We start from the raw sequence: 21491 nt of genomic DNA, 5'->3' as shown, positions 1-21491 counted from the left end.
GTGGTACCCTGCTCCAAATTAAGATTGGTGTAATGTTAAGACTGTTCAGAGGACACATTCAGCAATGACACCAAAGCATTTCCAAGGGCATGAGAACAGAGCTGCGCACTGGGAGCCTATGGACTGGACATGGCAAACAGGTGCGTTTTTCTCAGGCCCTACAATGACTTAAAAGTTTTTGTTTGTTTAAATTAACATTTAAACATAGGAAGATACAGACATTTGCAATTCCAGGTTTTTGGCCTTTATCAACAAACAAGCACATTAAGAATCATTTTGGCAATCCTAGGTTTGTATCTCCAGTCACAGGAGTTACCCTCTTTAGTTCATTTCACTCCCCTCCTGGCCCACTTCACTCATTTATACTCCTTATCAGGCTCCTAGAGACATATGAGTTTGTGATTCCTCATAGAGATGATCATGGAATGCCTTAAAGACGAACAGAGAGAGAGCAAGGCCGCTATAAGTTGGTTAGCGATATGAATGAAATTCACATCCATGCCACATGAAAACTGTCAGTTGTACCCTCTCAAAAAGGGAACACAAGAAGTTGTGAAATGGGGGAGCTGATGTACTGGGCTGGGTTATTCTTTTGAAAGCAGAGCAGAACTTATCTACAATCAGGTCTGAGGGAGGCCATGGTAGAGTATGACAGGCATGGTAGATCAGGATGGAATTACAAAGAGAATGCACAGGCTGGGTGCAGTGGCTCACACCTGTAATTCCAGCACTTTGGGAGGTGGAGGTGGGAGGACTGATTGAGGTTGGGAGTTTGAGATCAGCCTGGGCAACAGAAGGAGACCCCATCTCTACAAAAAATTTAAAAATTAGCCAGGAGTGGTGACGCACGTGTACAGCTGCAGCTACTCAGAAGGCTGAGGCAGGAGGATCCCTTGAGCCCTCAAGTTTGAGGTTACAGTCAGCTATGATCATGCCACTGTACTTTAGCCTGAGGAACAGAGCCAAGACCTTGTGTCTAAAAAAAGAGAGAAACACACCAAAGAAAGAATACTAGTGTGCTGTTGTGAATGATACACCAAGAGTGCCGGATCAAAAACAGAATGCTGCTGGGCATGGTGACTCACGTTTGTAATCTCACTGCTTTGGGAGGTTGAGGCAGCAGAATCATTTGGGGCCAGAAGTTCGAGACCAGCCTGGGTAACATAGTGAAACCCTGTCTCTGTAATTTTTTTTTTTTTTTTAATTAGCCAGGTGTGATGGCCCACGCCTGTAGTTCCAGCTACTTGGAAGGCTGAGGCGGAAGGATTGCTTGAGCCCAGGAGTTTGAGGCAACAATGAGCTAAGATTGCACCAGTGTACTCCAGCATGGGTGACAGAGTAAAATCCTATCTCTCTAATTTTTTTTTTTTGGAGAAAAGGTCTCACTCTGTTGCCCAAGTTGGAGTAAAGTGGCATGATCATACCTCACTGCAGCCTCAACCTCCCCAGACTCAGGTGATTCTCCCACCTCAGCCTCCTGAGTAGCTGGTACTATAGGTGCATGCCACCACACCCAGCTAATTTTTAGATTTTTTGTAGAGACAGGGTTTCGCCATGTTGCCCAGGCTGGTCTCAAACTCCTAGGCTCAAGCAATCCGCCCACTTCAGCATCCCAACGTGCTGGAATTCCAGGCATGAGCCACTGTGTGCCCAGCTGACCTAATTTCTTAAAAAAAAATTTAAAAAAAGAACTCTATGATGCCAAGATGATTGAATTCTAGGACTGAACTCACCAGAACAATTTACCAGAATCTTCAATTCAAGGGCTAATTACTTCCAAAAGCCTTCCCCTTGCTTTTTTCTCTCCCTGTTTCTCTTGTTCTATTTTATTTACAAACAGAAAAGAACTGAAAAGCCTGAATAACTAAGTTGTGAGTGCTATGACCTGGCCAGCTCTAGTGTTCCTGATCAGTCCATCAGGACCCAATCAATGGGCCATCTGCCAAGTTCATCACCAGAGTAATTTTAATCTTGAACCAGGCCGGACTGAGGCAGCTCAGTAATGAATCGTGCAAGACGGCACCCAACCCAAGCTGCTGCTTTCTGAGCACAACATATTCTATAGATAATGAACCACAGTAAAGTCAGCTATTCTCTCAGCCAGCTACATGAGAAAAAGAAGACTAGAGTAAGTGAGGGTGCCAACATAGAGTGAGAAGCAAAATTAACCAAAGGGCATAAAGAACACTTTTCAATCAGTATTTCATGCGCACATGGGTAAGACAAGTTCTGGGACATCATCAACAGCAGACTGATAACCATGAAAAATTAAAATTATTTAAGTAATTTAAAATGGATATCCTATCAATTTATCTGAATTACATTTTTACCTCAGCTCCTAACGTGGATTGAATGGTTCTGACATAGGTCTCTATTCGGTCATCCTTTAGTTCAACCCAGGCCGGTGGGCTCATACGCATGCCAATAGGGCCAGATATCTTCTCCAACATGTTGACCAGTTCTCGAGCCTGATCCATTGCTCTCTTTGGGTAAAAAAGTGCCCAGAAATGCATGGGGATCTAGGAACAACCACAAGCTACTTTTAGTATTTCTCACAATTTAAATATCCCAAATTCATACTTAAGATTTCATTCTAGAGAATAAATTACTTTTCACTCTCATTGCTTGAATCCTGTCTTATCTAACTCCTGTATTAACATGAACGTACATGATAAGAAAACTGTGGTATAGTCTCAAAATGGAATGTTATACAGTAATGAGAATGGAAGAGCAACAACCACACCTAACAACAGGATGAAACTCACCAACACAAATTTAAGAAAAGAAGCCAGACACAGAAGAATATATAATCTATGATTCCATGTATACATAAAGTACAGAAACTGGTAAAACCAATCTGTGCTGTGAGAAGTCAGGACAGTGGTTATACTGGGTGTGTGAGGGGTAAGGGATAGGCAGTAACTGGGAGAATGGAGGGGGCTTCTGGAGTGCTGGTAAAGTTCTGCGTCTTAACCCTTGGTGTGGATTACACAGGTCTATTTAATTAAAAAAGAAAACTCAACAAGTTATACCTTTGTAAGTGTGCTTTTCATTTATATTTCAATAAAACATTTAAAAACATGCATTTTATGTATCTGTTTTTATATATCTGGCCATGAAGTCCATGTTGGTCAAAAACACTGAGAAGTAATTATACACCATTTTGTACTTTGATACAAATAGCTAGTGTATTATTAGTTCCCTAGGTGAGGTACTGTTTTAATCTAATTTAACTTCTTTCACGGATACAAATACCCTCTAGATACTCCCAGGGAAAAAGAGGGGGAAAAGAGAAAGAAAGAAGGGAGAGTGGGTAACAGGTTGGCACTATGTGAATTACCATAGCAATTTATTTCCTTTTCCTAAGTCTATGGTCAGGCAAAGGGCTTACCTCTAACAACTCATCAACTGCTCTGTTTGAAGGATCCCTGGTTAGTAGGTAATTCAGAATGGGGATTCAATTGGTACTTTCCCTCAAAAAAGAGGACTCTAGATCATTCCTGCTTCCTAATTTCCACACTTTGGGGAATACTGGTCCTCTATCACTTCAAAAATCACTTACAGTCAAGATGGACGGGTCTCTGGTTACTTCCTTAACCCAGTTTAGTTCCTGAGATGTGATAAACGAAGTATTTTTTAAGTTAATTCTTTCCATTGGTAGAACACGTCCTTCAATCTAAACAGAAAATAAACCATCTATGACATGAGTCTTTTCAAACACTATTTAGAAAAACATTGCTACTGCTCTATGAGGCCTGCTCAGCTCCACCATAGACACTTGTCCCTGTTAGAACTTTTGAGACTAGCAGAATAATAAAGCTTCTAGCAGTGAAAGTCCCTGTCAATAAAAACCTACATTTATATGGGTAAAATTATTATAGGTACTAGTCTTTCATTATTGAAGCTTCCACATGGTATCCTAAGAAAGGGATTTGAAAACATTGTCTATTTAGAACCACTGAATAAAGGAAAACAATCTTTAAAAAATATTTTAAAGGGGCCGGGCACCATGGCTCACGCGTGTAATCCCAGCACTTAGGGAGGCCGAAGAGGGCAGATTACTTGAGGTCAGGAGTTTGACATCAGCCTGGCCAACATGGTGAAACCCTGTCTCTACTAAAAATACAAAAATTAGCTGGGTGTGGTGGCACATGCCTGTAGTCCCCAGCTACTTGGGAGGCTGAGGCAGGAGATTTACTTGAATCCGGGAGGAGGTTGCAGTGAGTTGAGATCACGCCACTGCACTCCAGCCTGGGTGACAGGGCAAGACTGTCTCAAAAAAAATTTTTTAAATAAATAAATAAAAGTATTAAAAACATAAATGTCCCTAAATTATTTTACCTTCACAAATTGGACTTAAGAAAATAAACAAGGGGAGGCTGGGTGCGGTGGCTCACGCCTGTAATCCCAGCACTTTGGGAGGCCAAGGCGGGTGGATCACAAGCTCAGCAGATCGAGACCATCCTGGCTAATATGGTGAAACCCCGCCTCTACTAAAAATATAAAAAATTAGCCGGGCGTGGTGGCGGGTGCCTGTAGTCCCAGCTACTCGGGAGGCTGAGGCAGGAGAATGGTGTGAACCCGGGAGGCAGAACTTGCAGTGAGCCAAGATTGTGCCACTGCACTCCAACCTGGGTAACAGAGCAAGACTCCGTCTCAAAAAAAAAAAAAGAAAATAAACAAGGGGGCCGGGTGCGGTGGCCAATGCCTGTAATCACAGCACTTTGGGAGGCCGAGGCAGGTGGATCACGAGGTCAGGAGTTCAAGACCAGCCTGGCCAAGACGGTGAAACCCGTCTCTACTAAAAATACAAAAATTAGCCGGACGTGGTGGCATGTGCTTGTAATCCCAGATACTTGGGAAGCTGAGGCAGGAGAATCACTTGAACCTGGGAGGTGGAGGTTGCAGTGAGCCAAGACTGCGCCATTACACTCCAGCCTGGCCAACAAGAATGAAACCCTGTCTTAAAAAAACAGAAAAAATAAAATAAACAAGGGCTAGCATGGTGGCTCACACCTGTAATCCTAACACTTTGGGAGGCTGAGGTAGGCGGATCACTTGAGGTCAGGAGCTCAAGAGACGAGCCATGGCAACATGGTGAAACTCCGTCTCTACTAAAAATACAAAAATTAGCCAGGCATGGTGGTGTGCGCCTGTAAATCCAGCTACTCGGGAGGCTGAGACAGGAGAATCACTTGGAATCCGTTTCAAAAAAAAATAACACATACAAAGATTCAGTTATAAGGATGTACACTGCGTCGTTATTTTTTTAAATTAGTTAATTTTTTTTGAGATGGATTCTCCCTGTGTCTCCCAGGCTAGAGTGCAGTGGCCCCATCTTGGCTCACTGCAACCTCCACCTCCCGGGTTCAAGTGATTCTCCTACCTCAGCCTCCCAAGTAGCTGGTATTACAGGCTCGTGCCTCCACACCCAGCTAATTTTTGTATTTTTAGTAGAGATGGGGTTTTACCATGTTGGCCAGGCTCTTCTCGAACTCCTGACCTAAGGTGATCCACCTGCCTCAGCCTCCCAAAGTGCTGGGATTATAGGCGTGAGCCACCACGCCTGCCCTGCATCACTATTTATAATAGAAAAATACTAAATTCAATTTGAATGTAAAAGGATAGAAAACTGTTAATAAAAAGTATCAGGCAGGCATTAGAAATACTTAGAAAAATATGACCAGGCACAAAGGTTCACACCTGTAATCCCAGTAAGACTCTGTCTCAAAAAAAAAAAAAAAAAAAACTTAGAAAAATATTAAATGACACGGACATTCAAAATATACTGACAACAAAAGGAAAGTCACATAACTATTGCACACGTGTGTCTGTACATGTGCATACACCATCACATTTTCTGGTTTACCTTATGTACATCCTTTTGCAGACGAAGCCCCCAACGCATCAGTTCATTGGTGGCTGCCTCGTTCTTTGCAATTCTCTGCAGCAAGCATTCCAAAGCACTATGGTGTTGCTTGGGGCTCAGATTGATTTGCTGGGCCAAATCCTAAACAGAATTAACATAAAGATAACTTATAAAGATAACTTCACCAGTATGAAGTTAAATAAACCCCAGTAGGTCTAAAATGTTTCTCTTTCCCATTGAAATCAGCAGAAATTTTCAAATACCTTCAAGGACTTATTAAATATATCTCTTAGGAATGTGAATGTGATATAAGGTTAAAAATTGATTGGGAGGATGAGGTGGGTGGATTGCTTGAGCCCAGGTGTTTGAGACCAACATGGGCAACATGGGCAAGACTCTGTCTCTATAAAAAACTTTAAAAAATTAGCCAAGTAAGGTGGTGCGTGCCCTGTACTCCTAGCTACTCAGGAGGCTGAGGCAGGAGGATCACTTGAGCCCAAGGGATTGAGGCTGCAGTGAGCCATGATTGTGCCACTGCGCTCCAGCCTGGGCAACAGAGCAAGATATTGTCTCCAAAAAAAAAAAAAAAAATTGAATAATAAAAGAATTTTAAATGTCATTGACTCTTTCTCTTTCATGATGTATGGATCTTATTTCTTTCTCAAAGCATGTTTTGACTTTAAAATTCCTATAAGAGCCTATGAAACAGGAACAAAGGGGCTTGATTACACCTACTTAAAATGTGGGGCCTGGCACAGTGGCTCATGCCTGTAATCCCAGCACTCTGGGAGGCCAAGACAGGCAGATCACTTGAACCCAGGAATTTGAGACCAGCCTGGGCAACACAGCTAGACCCCATCTGTATAATAAAACAAATATTAAAAAAGAAATAAAATTTGGGAAAAAATGTGGAAAAAATGCCACATGCGAGGCATCCAGCCAAACAAAATAGAAAACCATATTCAGTCTAACACTATATGCCATAGTATACTAGGCATTTGACGTTACCATAAGTCACTTTTTTGCCCAGAACTTGTCATGGTGTTTGACTCATTTATAGGTGCTTGCTAAATACTGTTAAGTAAAATCTAACAGGTAGGCAGGAAGATTCTGAATCACATAAGTGAGTTCTTTATTCTTCTGAGATGAATGAATTGCACAGCTGTTATTCCCTCTGAGGTAGTCATTAGGGTCAGTAAGTCTACAGGGGTATATAGATACAGCTCGGTGATCATAAAGTCATCAGGTAACTGGGAGTTGTAAGGAAAAGGCCCTGACCTACAAGGTAGGTGAAAGTAGAAGAACTGGAAGGTAAACATAAAAGAAATCTCTCACAGGAATTTGGAGCTTCACTTCAAGCTCTTTATGATGCCACATAAAAACTGTATGTGGCATATGGGTCTAAGACAGACAAGGACTGGAAAGTGAGGCAGCAGAGAGAAGTTCAAGCACGGACAGCCCCAGACAAGAGTGTGGCGGGCCGGCTCTCGGGGTCTGGACTCATGTCACCTAGGTGCTAGGTGCTGCACCCATCTCTGCTACTCAGCCCTGCCCACAGGAGCTGAGCCCAACACCCCCAGGACACTCAGGGCCCCACAAGATAAACTTCTATCCTCATCTCCCGACTTACTTGCTTTTTGCCTCATTATCTTCTCCATGCCTTCAAATAAACTGAAGGCTTTAGAAATGTTACGATAACTCAGTGCTCTCAAAGAACCTCACCCATGGTCATATGACCAGTTTACAATTATCCACCTGAATGGTGAGGATGAAGACAGAGTTGTTTGCTTCTTATTTTATAATCCAGTCCCTCTACTGTTCTAATGACCTTCAAAAGGAAGTTCTGATATGCTTTTTCACATCGTGTGTGGGAAGGGACAAGGATCATGTTTTACAGAGGAGAAAACTGGAGCCTGGAAGAATGGACAGGCCCAGGTTACAATGCAAGCCAACATCAGAGTTGGAACGTGACTCGGTTCTAACTCAAACTGTTAACCAAAAGGCTGCCTCACAAAGTGGGCATTTCTGGCTGAAAACACAGGACTCCAACCTTCATCGCTCTGAAGTCCTTCTTCATCTTCTCTGGGATTCCGGTCATAAAAGAAAGCTCGGGCAGCAGCAGGATTTCCCCTTTTAGCAGCTTTGAAGAGAGAACGAAGAGGGAAAATGAGGCAGTACAAAAGGCTCATGTTCCCGACCATACAGGACATGCCATGGCCAGGGCTGCTCCCGCAGTGATATACCTTGCACACTAAGGAGTACAAAATCCTGGAGAAGAGAGCAGTGAAATGCTAGAAGTATTTTATCCTTTCTCCCTCAGTCACTATACATACAGCCTGTTGTATTAGGTCAAAGGAAAAATATTGAAACTGTCAAAGCAGAGTAAAAACTAGAAAAAAAAAATCTGTCCCTCTTGGGCCTCAAGACAATGGTAAGACAATGCATCCCATCGCTAAGCAGTGTGCCTCAGTCTCACCGTAACCTACTGGTCTTCAGTCTTCACATTTAAGACAGAGGAGTCAGGTAACAAGGCACCTTCCTTAAGCCTCTGGCCCTGTTAAAATAAATGTCTAGGCCAGGCGCAGTGGTTCACGCCTGTAATCCCAGCACTTTAGGAGGCCGAGGCGGGCAAATCACAAGGTCAGGAGATCGAGACCATCCTGGCTAACATGGTGAAACCCCATCTCTATTAAAAATACAAAAAATTAGCCGGGCCTGGTGGCAGGCTCCTGTAGTCCCAGCTACTCAGGAGGCTGAGGCAGGAGAATGACGTGACCCGGGAGGCGGAGCTTGCAGTGAGCCGAGATTGTGCCGCTGCACTCCAGCCTGGGTGACAGAGCCAGACTCCGTCAACTAACTAACTAACTAACTAATTAACTAAATCAATCAATCAATCAATCAATCAATGTCTACACCTTTCCTCATGGATTCAGAGTTTTAATCTTCCTTCACTGGAAATTCTCCTTAACTCTTTAACCTAATAGCTTATGTGGATATTTAGCTCTGCCTCGTGGGGACTTCCAAAGCAGATCTTACCAGTATGAGTGGTGCCTCTGACTGGATGAGACAGACAAACACTTGCACAGCTTTCCGCAACCACACTAGGATCGCTACTCCATAGCTCCCACAAAGCCATGAGGACGGCTAAAAGCAGCTGACAAGATGAAGAACTTAAGCTGGAATTGTAAGCCTGACAGCCCTACTCACCATCCCATGATTATTCTGTCTCTCACTGGGCCTGTGAATCAGCAGTGGCTGGTCCTCTTCCTTAATTGTGATCCCGTAATTTTTGCTAGAACAGAGTACAGGCAGGAAAAAATTTCAGAAGCGGCATCAATACTCTTAGAGCACCACAGTCTGAGTCTCTTAACCAGGACTGAGGTACATAATTTGCATAATACTCTTGTCAAGGAGCCACTGGAAACCGATCATAATATATTTATAACCAGAAAAAGCAGGCTCAAATTATGTTGCAATTAAATATAGGAGAAATATGGCTAAAAGTTCAAGAAAGACTTTGTTCAAAACATGAGGTTAAAGGGCTCAGGCAATAGAAACATGAAATGACAGTCAAATGATTAATGACTTGAATTTAATCTCTCCAGACTTCTAATAAAATCAAAAAAAGAAATACAATTCAAAGCCCTGAGATTAATTTATATAGTAACTTCCAAATTACTAAAATAATTGAAGCCATAATGGTAGCATACTCAGGTCAAATCCCACAAACAAGCTCATTCAGTCTTAGACACATTACCAATTCAATTATTTTGAAAGTGTCAAGTGGTATGCTATTGCAGAACTCAATATCTGCTGGAGAAGGTGGACTACATCCAACCCCCACCCTGAGGCCCAAACCCAGTCTCTTCTTGCTACCTGTAGTATTCCAAGAATGTGATCTCTTTCCCATCAGACATCGTGAAACTATCCTTTGGAGTCTTATTCCAATCCACATCATCAATACGATAGGTACGATTGTTATATCGGGTGATAACAATATTGCCAACCAGAAGCTTAGTACACTCATCCTGGAAGTGTTCTTTGTTCTGCTGATAAATGGCATGCCTTTGGAAAGAGACAAAAGACTTTTGGATCACAGTGTATATCCAGAACAGTATGAAACGGATAGGGGATCAAGTAATTGGGAATCTAATCCCAGCTATATAGCACCAGAAGGCTCCAGTTCTGTTAAAAGATGGGACTCTTGGCCAGATGCAGTGGCTCACGCTTGTAATCCCAGGATTTTAGGAGGCAGAGGCAGGAGGACTGCTTGAACCCAGAAGTTGGAGACCAGCCTGGGCAACATAGTGATACCTTATTTCCTTGGTGGGGGGGAAAAAAAGGAAAAAGCTTAAGAGGGCCTGAACTGCAGGAAATAGAGAATATAGGCCTACCAGGGATGATGGCTCACAGTTGTAGTCCCAGCTATTTGAGAGGCTAAGGTGGGAGGATTGCTTGAGCCCAGGATATTGAGATCAGCCTGGGCAACATGGCAAGATCCCATTTCTAAAAAAATTAAAAAAATTAGCCAGGTGTAGTGGCATACCTTGTAGTCCCAGATACTCCAGAGACTGAGTGAGATGGGAAGATGGCTTGAACCCAGGAGTTTGAGGCTACAGTGAGCTATGACAGCATCACTGCACCCCATCCTGGTTGACAAAGTAAGGCCCTGTCCCTAAATTAATTAAAATTAATTGTTTAAAATTTCGTACTTTGAAATACTCATCAAATCACAGAAAGTTGCAAAATCTGGACATAGAGTCTCATGTACAAAACTGCCATTGCTATAGTATCATTAACTAGACTACAGATCTTACTCCATTTTCATTGTTATGTACATACACTGGTGTGTTTGTATGTGTATACAGTTTTCTCTCATTTATAGGTTACCACAATCAGATACCAAACTGTTGCATGTCACCACCAAGGGACTATTTCCTGCTGCCCTTTATATTCACACTCCCCCTCCTTCCCTAGATCTGGTAACTACTAGTCTATTCTCTAGCTTTGTCATTTTGAGACTGCTATAGAAATAGAACCAAAAAGTGTACAATCTTTTGAGATAGAGAAAACTTAATCTAGGGGTAGGGATAGGAACCCATGGCAAGCCAACTACAAGTGGCAAAGGAGAAAAGCAAAGTTCTGTTAGCCTAGATTTGTCATCTAAGTTGGGGTGAGCAGTGCATCAACCAGAAATTTAAGGGCTAAATACTGGCAATCAGAAAGCCATAGAAGGCCACACATCCTTGGCTGACTGGGAAACCATCTATGCTTAGAAGAGAGCCAAGAAATCTCAGCTGAAAGTTAAAAGCCAAAAAACATGGGAGAACTACCTGTAATTTTGAATGCATTATTCAATCTACACACAAATCCATTAGTAGAGATGGAAGCCTTATGGGGTCACAGGGTTTGAGTATAACTGCTCTCCAAATCATTATCCGAATGACTACGCTCTACAGACAAGGGGGTGATCACTAGGAAGCCAGGTTAAAATATGATAATAAGGAAAAACTGAGCAAAGACATCAGCAGCTGAACGCCACAGAAATAACAGAGTCTTTAGTCTCAATATGGATAGGTTAATTTAAAAAAAGAAATCAGAAAAATAAGCTGGGTGCAGTGGCTCACACCTGTAATCCCAGCAGTTTGGGAGGCCGAGGTGGGTGGATCAGAATGTCAAGAGATCGAGACCATCCGGGACAACATGATGAAACCCGTTTCTACTAAAAATACAAAAATTAGCTGGGCGTGGGGGTGCATGCCGGTAGTCCCAGCTACTCAGAAGGCTGAGACAGGAGAATCACTTGAACCCGGGAGGCAGTGATTGCAGTGAGCCAAGATCGTGCCACTGCACTCTAGCCTGGCGACAGAGCAAGACCCCGTCTCAAAAAAAAAAAAAAAAAATCAGAAAAATAAACGATCCAGACTTGCCAAAATATATTAAACAGAAAGAAAAATAAGAAACCTCCAAATATTTGAAAATTATAATACACTCTAAATAACCCATAGATCAAAGAAGAAAGCACAAGAGAAATGAGAAAATATCTTGAACTGAAGGAAAATGAAAAATCAGACAATAAAAAAATCAGGGGCTGTAGCTAATGCAGTGCTCAGAGGGACATTTGTGCCTTAAATTACATGAGAATGAAACACAGAACCTATACATTTATGATCAAATAATAACTGACAAAGGTGTCAAGGTAAGTCAGCAGAGAAGGACAATCTTTTCAAGAAATAGTGCTGTGATAATTAAACATGTAACAAAAGGAACTCAGACCGTTACCTGACATCACCTGTAAAAGTTAACTCAAAATGGATCGCAGATCTAAATATGAGTTAAAACCATAAACCTAAAAAAAAACAGAAAATCTTTGTGACCTCGAGTTAGGCAATGATTTCTTGGATATGACACCAAAACCAAAACCTATGAAAGAAAAAGTATAAATTCGACTTCATCAGAATTAAAAATGTCTACTCCTTAAAAGGGACCACTGGGCCGGGCATGGTGGCTCATGCCTGTAATCCCAGCACTTTGGGAGGCTGAGGTGGGTGGATCACTTGAGCTCAGGATTTCGAGACAAGCCTGGGCAACATGATGAAACCCCATCTCTACTAAAAGTACAAAACAGCCAGGTGTGGTGGCGCATGCCTGTAGTCCCAGCTACTCAGGAGGCCAAGGCATGAGAATCGGCCCGGAGGGCAGAGGCTGCAGTGAGCTGAGATGGTGCCGCTGCACTCCCTCCTGGGTGAAAGAGCGATACCCTGTCTCAAAAAAATAAAATAAATAAAAAAGAATAAAAAACAAACAAAAGGGACCACTGGCCGGGTGTGATGGCTCACACCTGTAATCCCAGCACTTTAGGAGGATCACTTGAGCCCAAGTGTTCAAGAATAGCCTGGGCAATGTGGTGAAACTCTATCTCTACAAAAAAAATTTTTTTTAATTAGCTGGGCATGGTGGTGCATGCCTGTAGTCACAGATACTCAGGAGGGTGAGGTGGGAGGATTGCTTGAGCCCTAGAGGCCAAGGCTGCAGTGAGCTGTGATTGCACCACTGCACTCCAGCCAACAGAGCAAGACTCTGTCTCAAAAAAAAGTCACCTTTAAGAAAAATGCAAAGACAAGCTACAAAATGGAAGAAAATATGCGTAAATCATGTGATACGTGCATATCATTCACCTGATAAAGGATTTGTACTTCTTATATGTAATGAATTACTGCACAACTCAGTAAAAACAACAACCCAAATATTTAAAAATAGGCAAAAGATACGAACGGATACTTCACCAAAGCAGACAAATGAATGGGAAGTACACACAGAAAAAGATGCTCTACATCATTATTCACTAGGAAAGTGTAAATCAAAACCACAATTGGATACCACTGTACACTGGTTAAAATTTCTAAAATTAAGACTGACTAAACCAAGTATTGGTGAGAATGTGGAACAACCTGAATTCTCAGGCACTGCTAGTGGGAATGTAAAACAGTACAGACACTTTGGGAAAGACTTTCCTATAAAATTAAACACACACCTACCATATGACTTGCCATTCCGCTCCCAGGTATCTACTAACCCAAAGAAATGAAAGTATATGTTCACACAAAGACTTGTACACTAATATTTATAGCAACTTATTTGTAACAGCCAAAAGCTGGAAAGAATCTGGAAACAATGGGTGAATAAATTGTGGTAGAGCCACAAGATGGAACACTACCCAGCAATTAAAAGGAATGAACATTTGCAACATACAACAATGTGAATGATTTCAAAATAACGCTGAGTGAAAGAAGCCAACCGAAAAACAATAGAAGGCAGGCAGGTGGGTGGGTGGGCTGTTGGGTGGGTCTTCTTCCTCGCCCCACTTATGCCTATAATCCCAGCACTTTGGGAGGCTGAGGCTAGGTAGGAGAACTGCTTGTGCCCAGGAGTTCGAGACCGGCCTGGGCAACATAGTGAGGCCCCACCTCTATTAAAAAAATGTTTTTATATAGCTGGGCGTGGTGGCAGGCACCTGTAATCCCAGCTACACGGGAGAATCGCCTGAACCCGGGAGGTGGAGGTTGCAGTGAGCTGAGATCGCACCATTGCACTCCAGCCTGGGTGACAGGGAGAGATTCTGTCTCAAAAAAAAAATAAATAAATAAAATAAAATAAAATAAATACAATAAAAAAGAACAAGAACATAGTGATTCCATTTATATAAAATTCTAGAAAATGCAGAATAATCTCTAGTGACAGAAAGCTGACCAGCATTTGCTGCCCATGGCGTGCAGAGGAGGAACAGAAGTGGGAAGAGGCTTCAGAGAGACCTGAGTACATTTTGGGGCAATGGCCATGTCTATTTTCTTCACTGTAACATTTCACAGGTGAAATATATCAAATATATATACATATATGAAAACTCATCAAACAGTATACTTTAAACGTGTGTGCGTTTTTTATGGATGTCAATTGTACCTTTACACATCTGAAAAAAGAAATTAACGGAACAGAATAAAAGATACGGAAATAGACTCAAACAGATTAATACTGAGTGTAGAATAAAGTGGTATTTCAAATTTGTAAGAAAAAAGATCACTGACCGGGTGCGGTGGCTCACGCCTGCAATCCCAGCACTTTGGGAAGCCGAGGCGGGTGGATCACCTGAGGTCAGGAGTTCAAGACCAGTCTGACCAACATGGAGAAACCCTGTCTCTACTGAAAATACAAAGTTAGCCGGGTGTGGTGGCACATGCCTGTAATCCCAGCTACTCGGGAGGCTGAGGCAGGAGAACCACTTGAACCCAGGAGGCGGAGGTTGCAGTGAGCCGAGATCACGCCATTGCACTCTAGCCTGGGCAACAAGAGCGAAATTCCATCTCAAAAAAAAAAAAGAAAGAAAAAGAAAAAAGATCATTAAAGAAACAGGTTAGCTTGCTAGCCAATTTTAGAAAATTCTTTATGAATTTAAGATTAATATCTAAGAAACTAAACAATAAAACTAAATGAAAACAAATATTCATATACTCCTGAGAATAAAATAAAATTCCCACAAACTGGAAAAGATGGATTACTCTGTCACCATAGTAACAAGTAGCCATAAGAATGGGTTTTAAGCCTGTTGAATCAATCTACATCAATTTACTTCAGCAAACACACTTTTGCAAGCCAACTAATCAATGTAATCCCCTTGTTTCTATAAGCCAGCCAATCACGGATGACTTAATCCAATATGCATACCTGTGAGGGCAAATCAATCCACAAGAGTCTCGCCTGCCTGAACTATACTCTTCTCCAATATTCTATAGAAGACCAATAGTCTCTAACTGCAGTAAGCAAGAAATTCAGCTTTCTTTTTATTTCCGATAGAACAGAGGTCTCACCATCCTCTGACAATTCTGGAGGTCCAACCAAGATAATTTTGAAAACTTCCCAGGCAACATTCCAGAGATTCTCAGACCAACAATCCACTCACTGGGCCCTTGTGCTTAATTCTTTGTTCTTCAGATCTGCTGTCAAGTGAGTCAATCCCAACAACCATCTGAGGTGTGACTAGTTTCATTAAGCTCTAGTTGCTGAATCCCAATATTTATAACCAAACAGGCCTTTGTCATTAGCCTTAGGTCTTTATGTAAGCCAATTAGCCTTACTTCCTTACATAAATAGACCTTTTGGTTTAGAAGTACAGCCTCCAGCATATAATCAGACCTAGATCTTTGTGTGAGGTCATTAGCCTTTTTGTTTTGAAAGTATATCATTTGAAAATATTTTTGCCATTAGCTTTTTTTTTTTTAAATAGGGTCTCACTCCATTGGCCAGGTTGGGGTGCAGTGGTGCGATTATGGCTCACACTCACTGCAGCCTGGACATTCCAGCTCAGGTGATTCTCCCATCTCAGCCTTCCGAGTAGCTGGGATGACAGATGCGTGCCGCCATGCCCAGCTAATTTTTGTATTTTTTGTAGAGACAGGATTTTGCTATGTTGCCCAGGCTGGTTTCGAACACTTGGGCTCAACCAATCCACCCTCCAAAATGCTGGGATTACTGGCATGAGTCACTGCACCCAGTCAGTTCTGTTTTTCATTTGCTTGCTTTGCTTTTACTGTTGTCTATACATATAAGGCATTTTTATTTGTTCTGGACTGTCTTTTCTGCTCAACATAAAGAAGAGTACTCTTTAGAAGAAGCCAGATGAGGCTTCATACCAATTCAGGCCATTCCTGAGAGCTTATGGTTGGAAGCCCATTAGACCAGCAACCCAACTGTAAAAATTTGGTGAAACCCCAACTATCAGCAATTTTTCATCCACTGACCCCGATCCTTCTCCTAGACTATAAATTCCCACTTTTCCTTGCTGTATTCTGAGTTGAGCCCAATCTCTCTCCCATACTGTAAATCCCCATTGCAGGGGTCCTTGTGCCCATTGCACTGGTTCTGAATAAAGTCCGCCTTATCATTCTTTAACAAGTGCCACGAATATTTTTTTTCTTTTAACAGAAATCACAACTAGATGCATTACAGTAAAACTTTGAAAGCCAAAGACAAAAATAAAAAAAAAATTAAAAAGATAACAGTATTATTGGTGATTGATTTGTCAACAGGAACAATGTTGACAAACCACGGGCCAGGTGCAATAGCTTACACCTGTAATCCTAGCACTTTAGAGTGCCGAGGTAGGAGGGAGGATAACTTGAGGCCAGGATTTCGAGGTCAGCCTTGGCAACACAGTCAAACTGCATCTCTACAAAAATAAAAATAAAATAGGCTGGGCACAGTGCCTCACACCAGCACTTTGGGACGCTGAGGTAGGAGAATCACTTGAGCCCAAGAGTTCGAGACCAGCCTTGGCAACACAGTGAGACCCTGCCTCTATGAAAAAATGAAAACATTAGCCAGGTGTGATGGTGCATCCCTGCAGCCCCAGCTACTTCGGAGACTGAGGTGGGAGGATTGCTTGAGCCCAGGAGTTTGAGGCTGCAGTGAGTTGTGATCGTGCCACTGTACTCCAACTGGGGTAACCAAGTGAGATTCCATAAAAAAAAAAAAAAAAAAAAAAAGCGAAGAATGTAAGCCAGATAATATTTCTCAAAGGGCGAAAAGAAAGTAACTGCCAAACCCAGAATTTTAAGTTAAAGGCAAGATGGAAAACATTTTTAGATAAAAATTAAAAGAATTTGTCACCAGCAGAGTCCACACTAAAGGACATATTACAAGCAGTTCTTCAGGCAAAGGGAAAGTAATCCCATATAGAATCCTGAGAGATGCAGGAAGGAATGAAGAACAAATAAAATTTCAGAAGACAACAGTAAAGAAAAACTCCCAAAGCTCCCAAAGGGGCAGGACAGGCTGAGGAGAGACATACAAAGATTCTGGAATCAGAAATTAAAACGGCTTTAGATCTTTCAACAATAAATCTAAAAGCAAGGACGATGGAGTAGTGCCTTCAAAATTCTCAGGGTAAAGTATCTCCAAACTAGATTTATAACCTAGAGTTATATACCCAATCAAACTAGACAACTACTTTGTAAGCTAAAGACATTTTTCAAACATGTAAGGTCTCAAAATAATTTCCTCCAATGCACACTTCTTCTGGATAATACTGGAGTATATATGCTACACCAAAACAAGGAAATAAATCAAGAAAGCAGCAGTTATGAAATCTGACATACAGGAGATTCCCCATAAGAAGGGAAGAGGGGGCCAGGCGCAGTGGCTCACGCCTGTAATCTCAGCACTTTGGGAGACTGAGGTAGGTGGATCACAAGGTGAAGAGATCGAGACCATCCTGATCAACATGGTGAGACCCCGTCTCTACTAAAAATACAAAAATTAGCTGGGCGTGGTGGCGCGTGCCTGTAGTCCCAGCTACTCAGGAGGCTGAGGCAGGAGAATCACTTGAACCTGGGAGGCGGAAGTTGCAGTGAGCCGAGATTGTACCACTGCACTCCAGCCTGGGCAACAGAGCAAGACTCCATCTCAACAAAAAAAAAAAAAAAAAAAAGAAGGGAAGAGGAACCCCAAGACAGTGATGGTTCAGCCAGCCTGGAGAGCAACCGGCTGAACTGAAGCCGATCAGGTTCTAACAGACATTTCTAAGATGGTATTGAATTCAGTAGGAATGGGTCATTAAATGAATTGAGAACTTACCAGTGACATAAGAAAGTAACCTTATTTTGTAAACCTTAGTTGACTTACTACCTTTTAGAAGTATGCAAACCATTCCTGGGTGATGAGAAGAAAAGCTGCTACATTTTTAAACACCGAGCTCTTCTCACCTCCAAGAAAATAAATGCTCTTCTGTGGTTTCCAGTGATCCATAAGAACAGGGAACGAAGATGGTAGAACACCAAGCCAGTAACAGCTGCAGGGGACAAGGGAGGACAGCCTGCAGAGCTCCCTGACAGACATGGACATGCTCTCAGGGCTGAGCAGCTACACTGAGAGGGTCCATGTGTGACATAACGGGGTAATGCCTGACACAGGCCTTCTCACACTATCTTGGAGAAGAGGTTCTCAAAGCTAGATCTAAAGTGGTCTAGATCACCCCAAAAATGTGGTATTTGGACAGGAGGGGAATGAAACTGACAAAATACCTAGTGTTTCAATGTATAGTAAAGGGATTACACAACTGGGTGTGAATTTGAGCTTAAATTAGTGGTAAGTACATATAAAATTATGTACTTAGAAAAAAAAAGCTGAGCATAGTGGCACAAGCCTGTAGCCCCAGTTACTCAGGAAGCTGAGGCAGAAAGATCACTTGAGCCCAAAAATTCAAGGCTGCAGTGAGCTATGATCATGCCTGTGAATAGCCACTGCACTTCAGTCTGGGCCATGAAATGAGACCTTGTCTCGAAGAAAGGAGGAAAGAAGGAAAGGAAGGAAAGAAAGGAATGAATTTTTTTAGCAAAAAAAATCCAAGATAAATAACTGTGGAGAAAATAAAAATAATTTTTTTTTCCCCAGACGAAGTCTTGCTCTGTTGCCCAGGCTAGAGTGCACTGGCACAGTCTCGGCTCACTGCAACCTCCACCTCCCAGGTTCAAGTGATTCTCCTGCCTCAGCCTCCAGAGTAGCTGGGACTACAGCCCTGCGCCACCACGCCCCGCTAATTTTTTTTTTTTTTTTTTTTTAGTAGAGACGGGATTTCACCATGTTGGCTAGACTGGTCTCAACCTCCCAACCTCAAGTGATCCATCTGCCTCGGCCTCCCAAAGTCCTGGGATGACAGGCATGAGCCACTGTGCCTGGCCAAAACAAAATAAATTTCAATAAATATGGAAAGACATGCATATTTTTCAATAGGACTCAGTGAACAGTCTCCCTAGTCAATGACCATCAAAATGCCAACTGACGTTTTTCTTTTTCTTTTTTTTTTTTTTGAGACAGAGTCTTGCTCGCTCTGTTGCCCAGGCTGGAGTGCACTGGCACAATCTCGGCTCACTGCAAGCTCCGCCTCCCGGGTTCAAGCCAATCTCCTGCCTCATCCGCCTGAGTAGCTGGGACTACAGGCGCCGGCCACCACGCCCGGCTAATTTTTTGTATTTTTAGTAGAGACAGGGTTTCACCGTATTGGCCAGGATGGTCTCGATCACCTGACTTCGTGATCTGCCCGCCTCGGCCTCCCAAAGTGCTGGGATTACAGGCATGAGCCACCGTGCCTGGATTTTTTTTTTTTAAGACAGTCTCACTCCGTCACCCAGGCTGGAGTGCAATGGCATGATCTTGGCTCACTGCAACCTCTGCCTCCCAGGTTCCTGGGTTCAAGTGATTCTCCTGCCTCAGCCTCCCAAGTAGCTGGAATTACAGGCGTGTGCCACCTCGCCTGGCTAATTTTTTTATTTTTAGCAGAGACAGGGTTTCACCATGTTGGCCAGGCTGGTCTTGAACTGCTGACCTCAACTGATCCGCCTGCCTCGGCCTCCCAAAATGTCAGGATTACAGAGGTGAGCCACAACGTCTGGCCAAAACAAATTTCAATAAATGGAAAGACATGCCATATTTTTCAATAGGAAGACTAAGTGAACATTCTCCCTAGTCAATGCCCATCAAAATGCTAAACAACTTTTTTCTTATTTTCACTAAATTGTTCAAAGGATCAAATCAAAGAGTATGTGGGTGACATTCACCATGAAAATTCTGAAAATAAAATTCTGACAAATATAAAAAACCAAAAAAGTACAGTATTTTAGACAGAATCACATTAGTTTGGACCAATAGCTCAAATTGAAAGTTCAGAAATAAATCCAGGTATTTTAGCATATAAGGCAGTGATTTGAATCTGTGGAAAAAAAAGAATGTTTTTCAATAAATTGTATAATAGTACAGAGATAACCATGATAATCCCAACTTCATATCAAGGTAAATCCATAGGGTTTGAAACACTGAAAATAGGCCTGGCGTGGTGGTTCACGCCTGTAATCCCAGCACTTTGGGAAGCTGAGGCAGGTGGATTACCTGAGGTCAGGAGTTCAAGACCACCCTGGCCAACATGGCGAAACTCTGTCTCTACTAAAAACACAAAAATTAGCCAGGTGTGGTGGCAACTACTCAGAAGGCCTGAGGCAGAAGAATCGCTTGAACCCGGGAGGTGGAGGTTGCAGTGAGCCAACATCATGCCATTGCACTCCAGCCTGGGCAACAGGAGTGAAACTCCATCTCAAAAAAGAAAAAAAAAATGGAAAATAAAAGCTAGTTCTGTTTTTTGGAAGACAGAGTCTCACTTGCCTAGGCTGGAGTACAGTAGCACTATCATAGCACATTGCAGCCTTGAACCCCTGGCCTCAAGCAATCTTCCCACCTTGGCCTCCCAAAGTGCTGGGATTATAGGCATGAACCAGACCATCCCTGGCCAAGTAGACCTTTCTAAGCAGAAAAGCAAAGGCATTCACTGAAAGTACATGCAAGAAAAATAAATACATAAAAGCAAAGGCAGAAACTGCAAAAAAAGAAATAGCGGATTTGAAGACATATACTTTTATTTAATAAATATCCTTGAACATTTACTGTGTACAATTAAATCAAACTTACAGGAGGCTATTGGCTTGGACTGGGCTCCTGCACTAGGCCCAACAGAGCAAACCAAAATGGAGTTACTCATGCTGAACTTCCATGCCACCAAATAGAAACTAAGATCTTTATCTGACTTTCTGAGAAATCAGGAGAGAGAGATAATAGCCAAATCCCCAAACAGGCCAGTTTTAGTATGATAAAGATGTCCCCTCTGCTTTAACCTTTACAAGGAAAGTAACAAACGACCAATCTCCTTTTTGTTCTGTTTCTGATTCTCTGGCCCTTTTCTGTCTATAAAGCCAACCTCCGCTGCTCAGCTCATCAGAACCCTCAAGGTGTTACCCAATTCATGAACTTCAAATAAAAGCCAGTAATTGCAACTTTTGACAGTGCTAAGCCCTATATTAGGTCTAAGTGTACAGGGTGAGCAAAAAAGACACGGCCTCTGCCAGAGGAGCTGACAGTCTAGGAGATAAAGAATAATTATAAAAAAGTTCAAGACATCTTCAGCTTCTCTTTCTCTTATCCCACACGCACTCAGGAAATCCACTTAAGTGCTACTTTCAAAATACAGATGTCCAGAATCTGACTCCTTACCACCTCCATCACTACCATCCTCATGGCTCCACTG

General features: G+C 42.4%; 1 protein-coding gene across 3 annotated transcripts in view; it reads right to left on the bottom strand.

Moving 5' to 3' along the window:
* PIWIL2 (piwi like RNA-mediated gene silencing 2) overlaps positions 1-21491 on the bottom strand; it is an 83789-nt gene that overhangs the window by 45250 nt on the left and 17048 nt on the right. For all 3 annotated transcript variants that reach the window (XM_030816948.1, XM_030816950.1, XM_030816949.1), the window contains exons 11-16: positions 9746-9934; positions 9077-9161; positions 7920-8009; positions 5870-6010; positions 3563-3676; positions 2331-2519 (exon numbers count right to left, since the gene is read on the bottom strand). In XM_030816948.1, coding sequence (XP_030672808.1) covers positions 2331-2519; positions 3563-3676; positions 5870-6010; positions 7920-8009; positions 9077-9161; positions 9746-9934 — 808 coding nt within the window. The remainder of the gene's footprint in view (positions 1-2330; positions 2520-3562; positions 3677-5869; positions 6011-7919; positions 8010-9076; positions 9162-9745; positions 9935-21491) is intronic.

Source organism: Nomascus leucogenys, chromosome 8, assembly GCF_006542625.1.
Source record: "Nomascus leucogenys isolate Asia chromosome 8, Asia_NLE_v1, whole genome shotgun sequence".
Classification (NCBI taxonomy): Eukaryota; Metazoa; Chordata; class Mammalia; order Primates; family Hylobatidae; genus Nomascus; species Nomascus leucogenys.
This window is presented reverse-complemented; position numbering and strand designations above follow the sequence as displayed.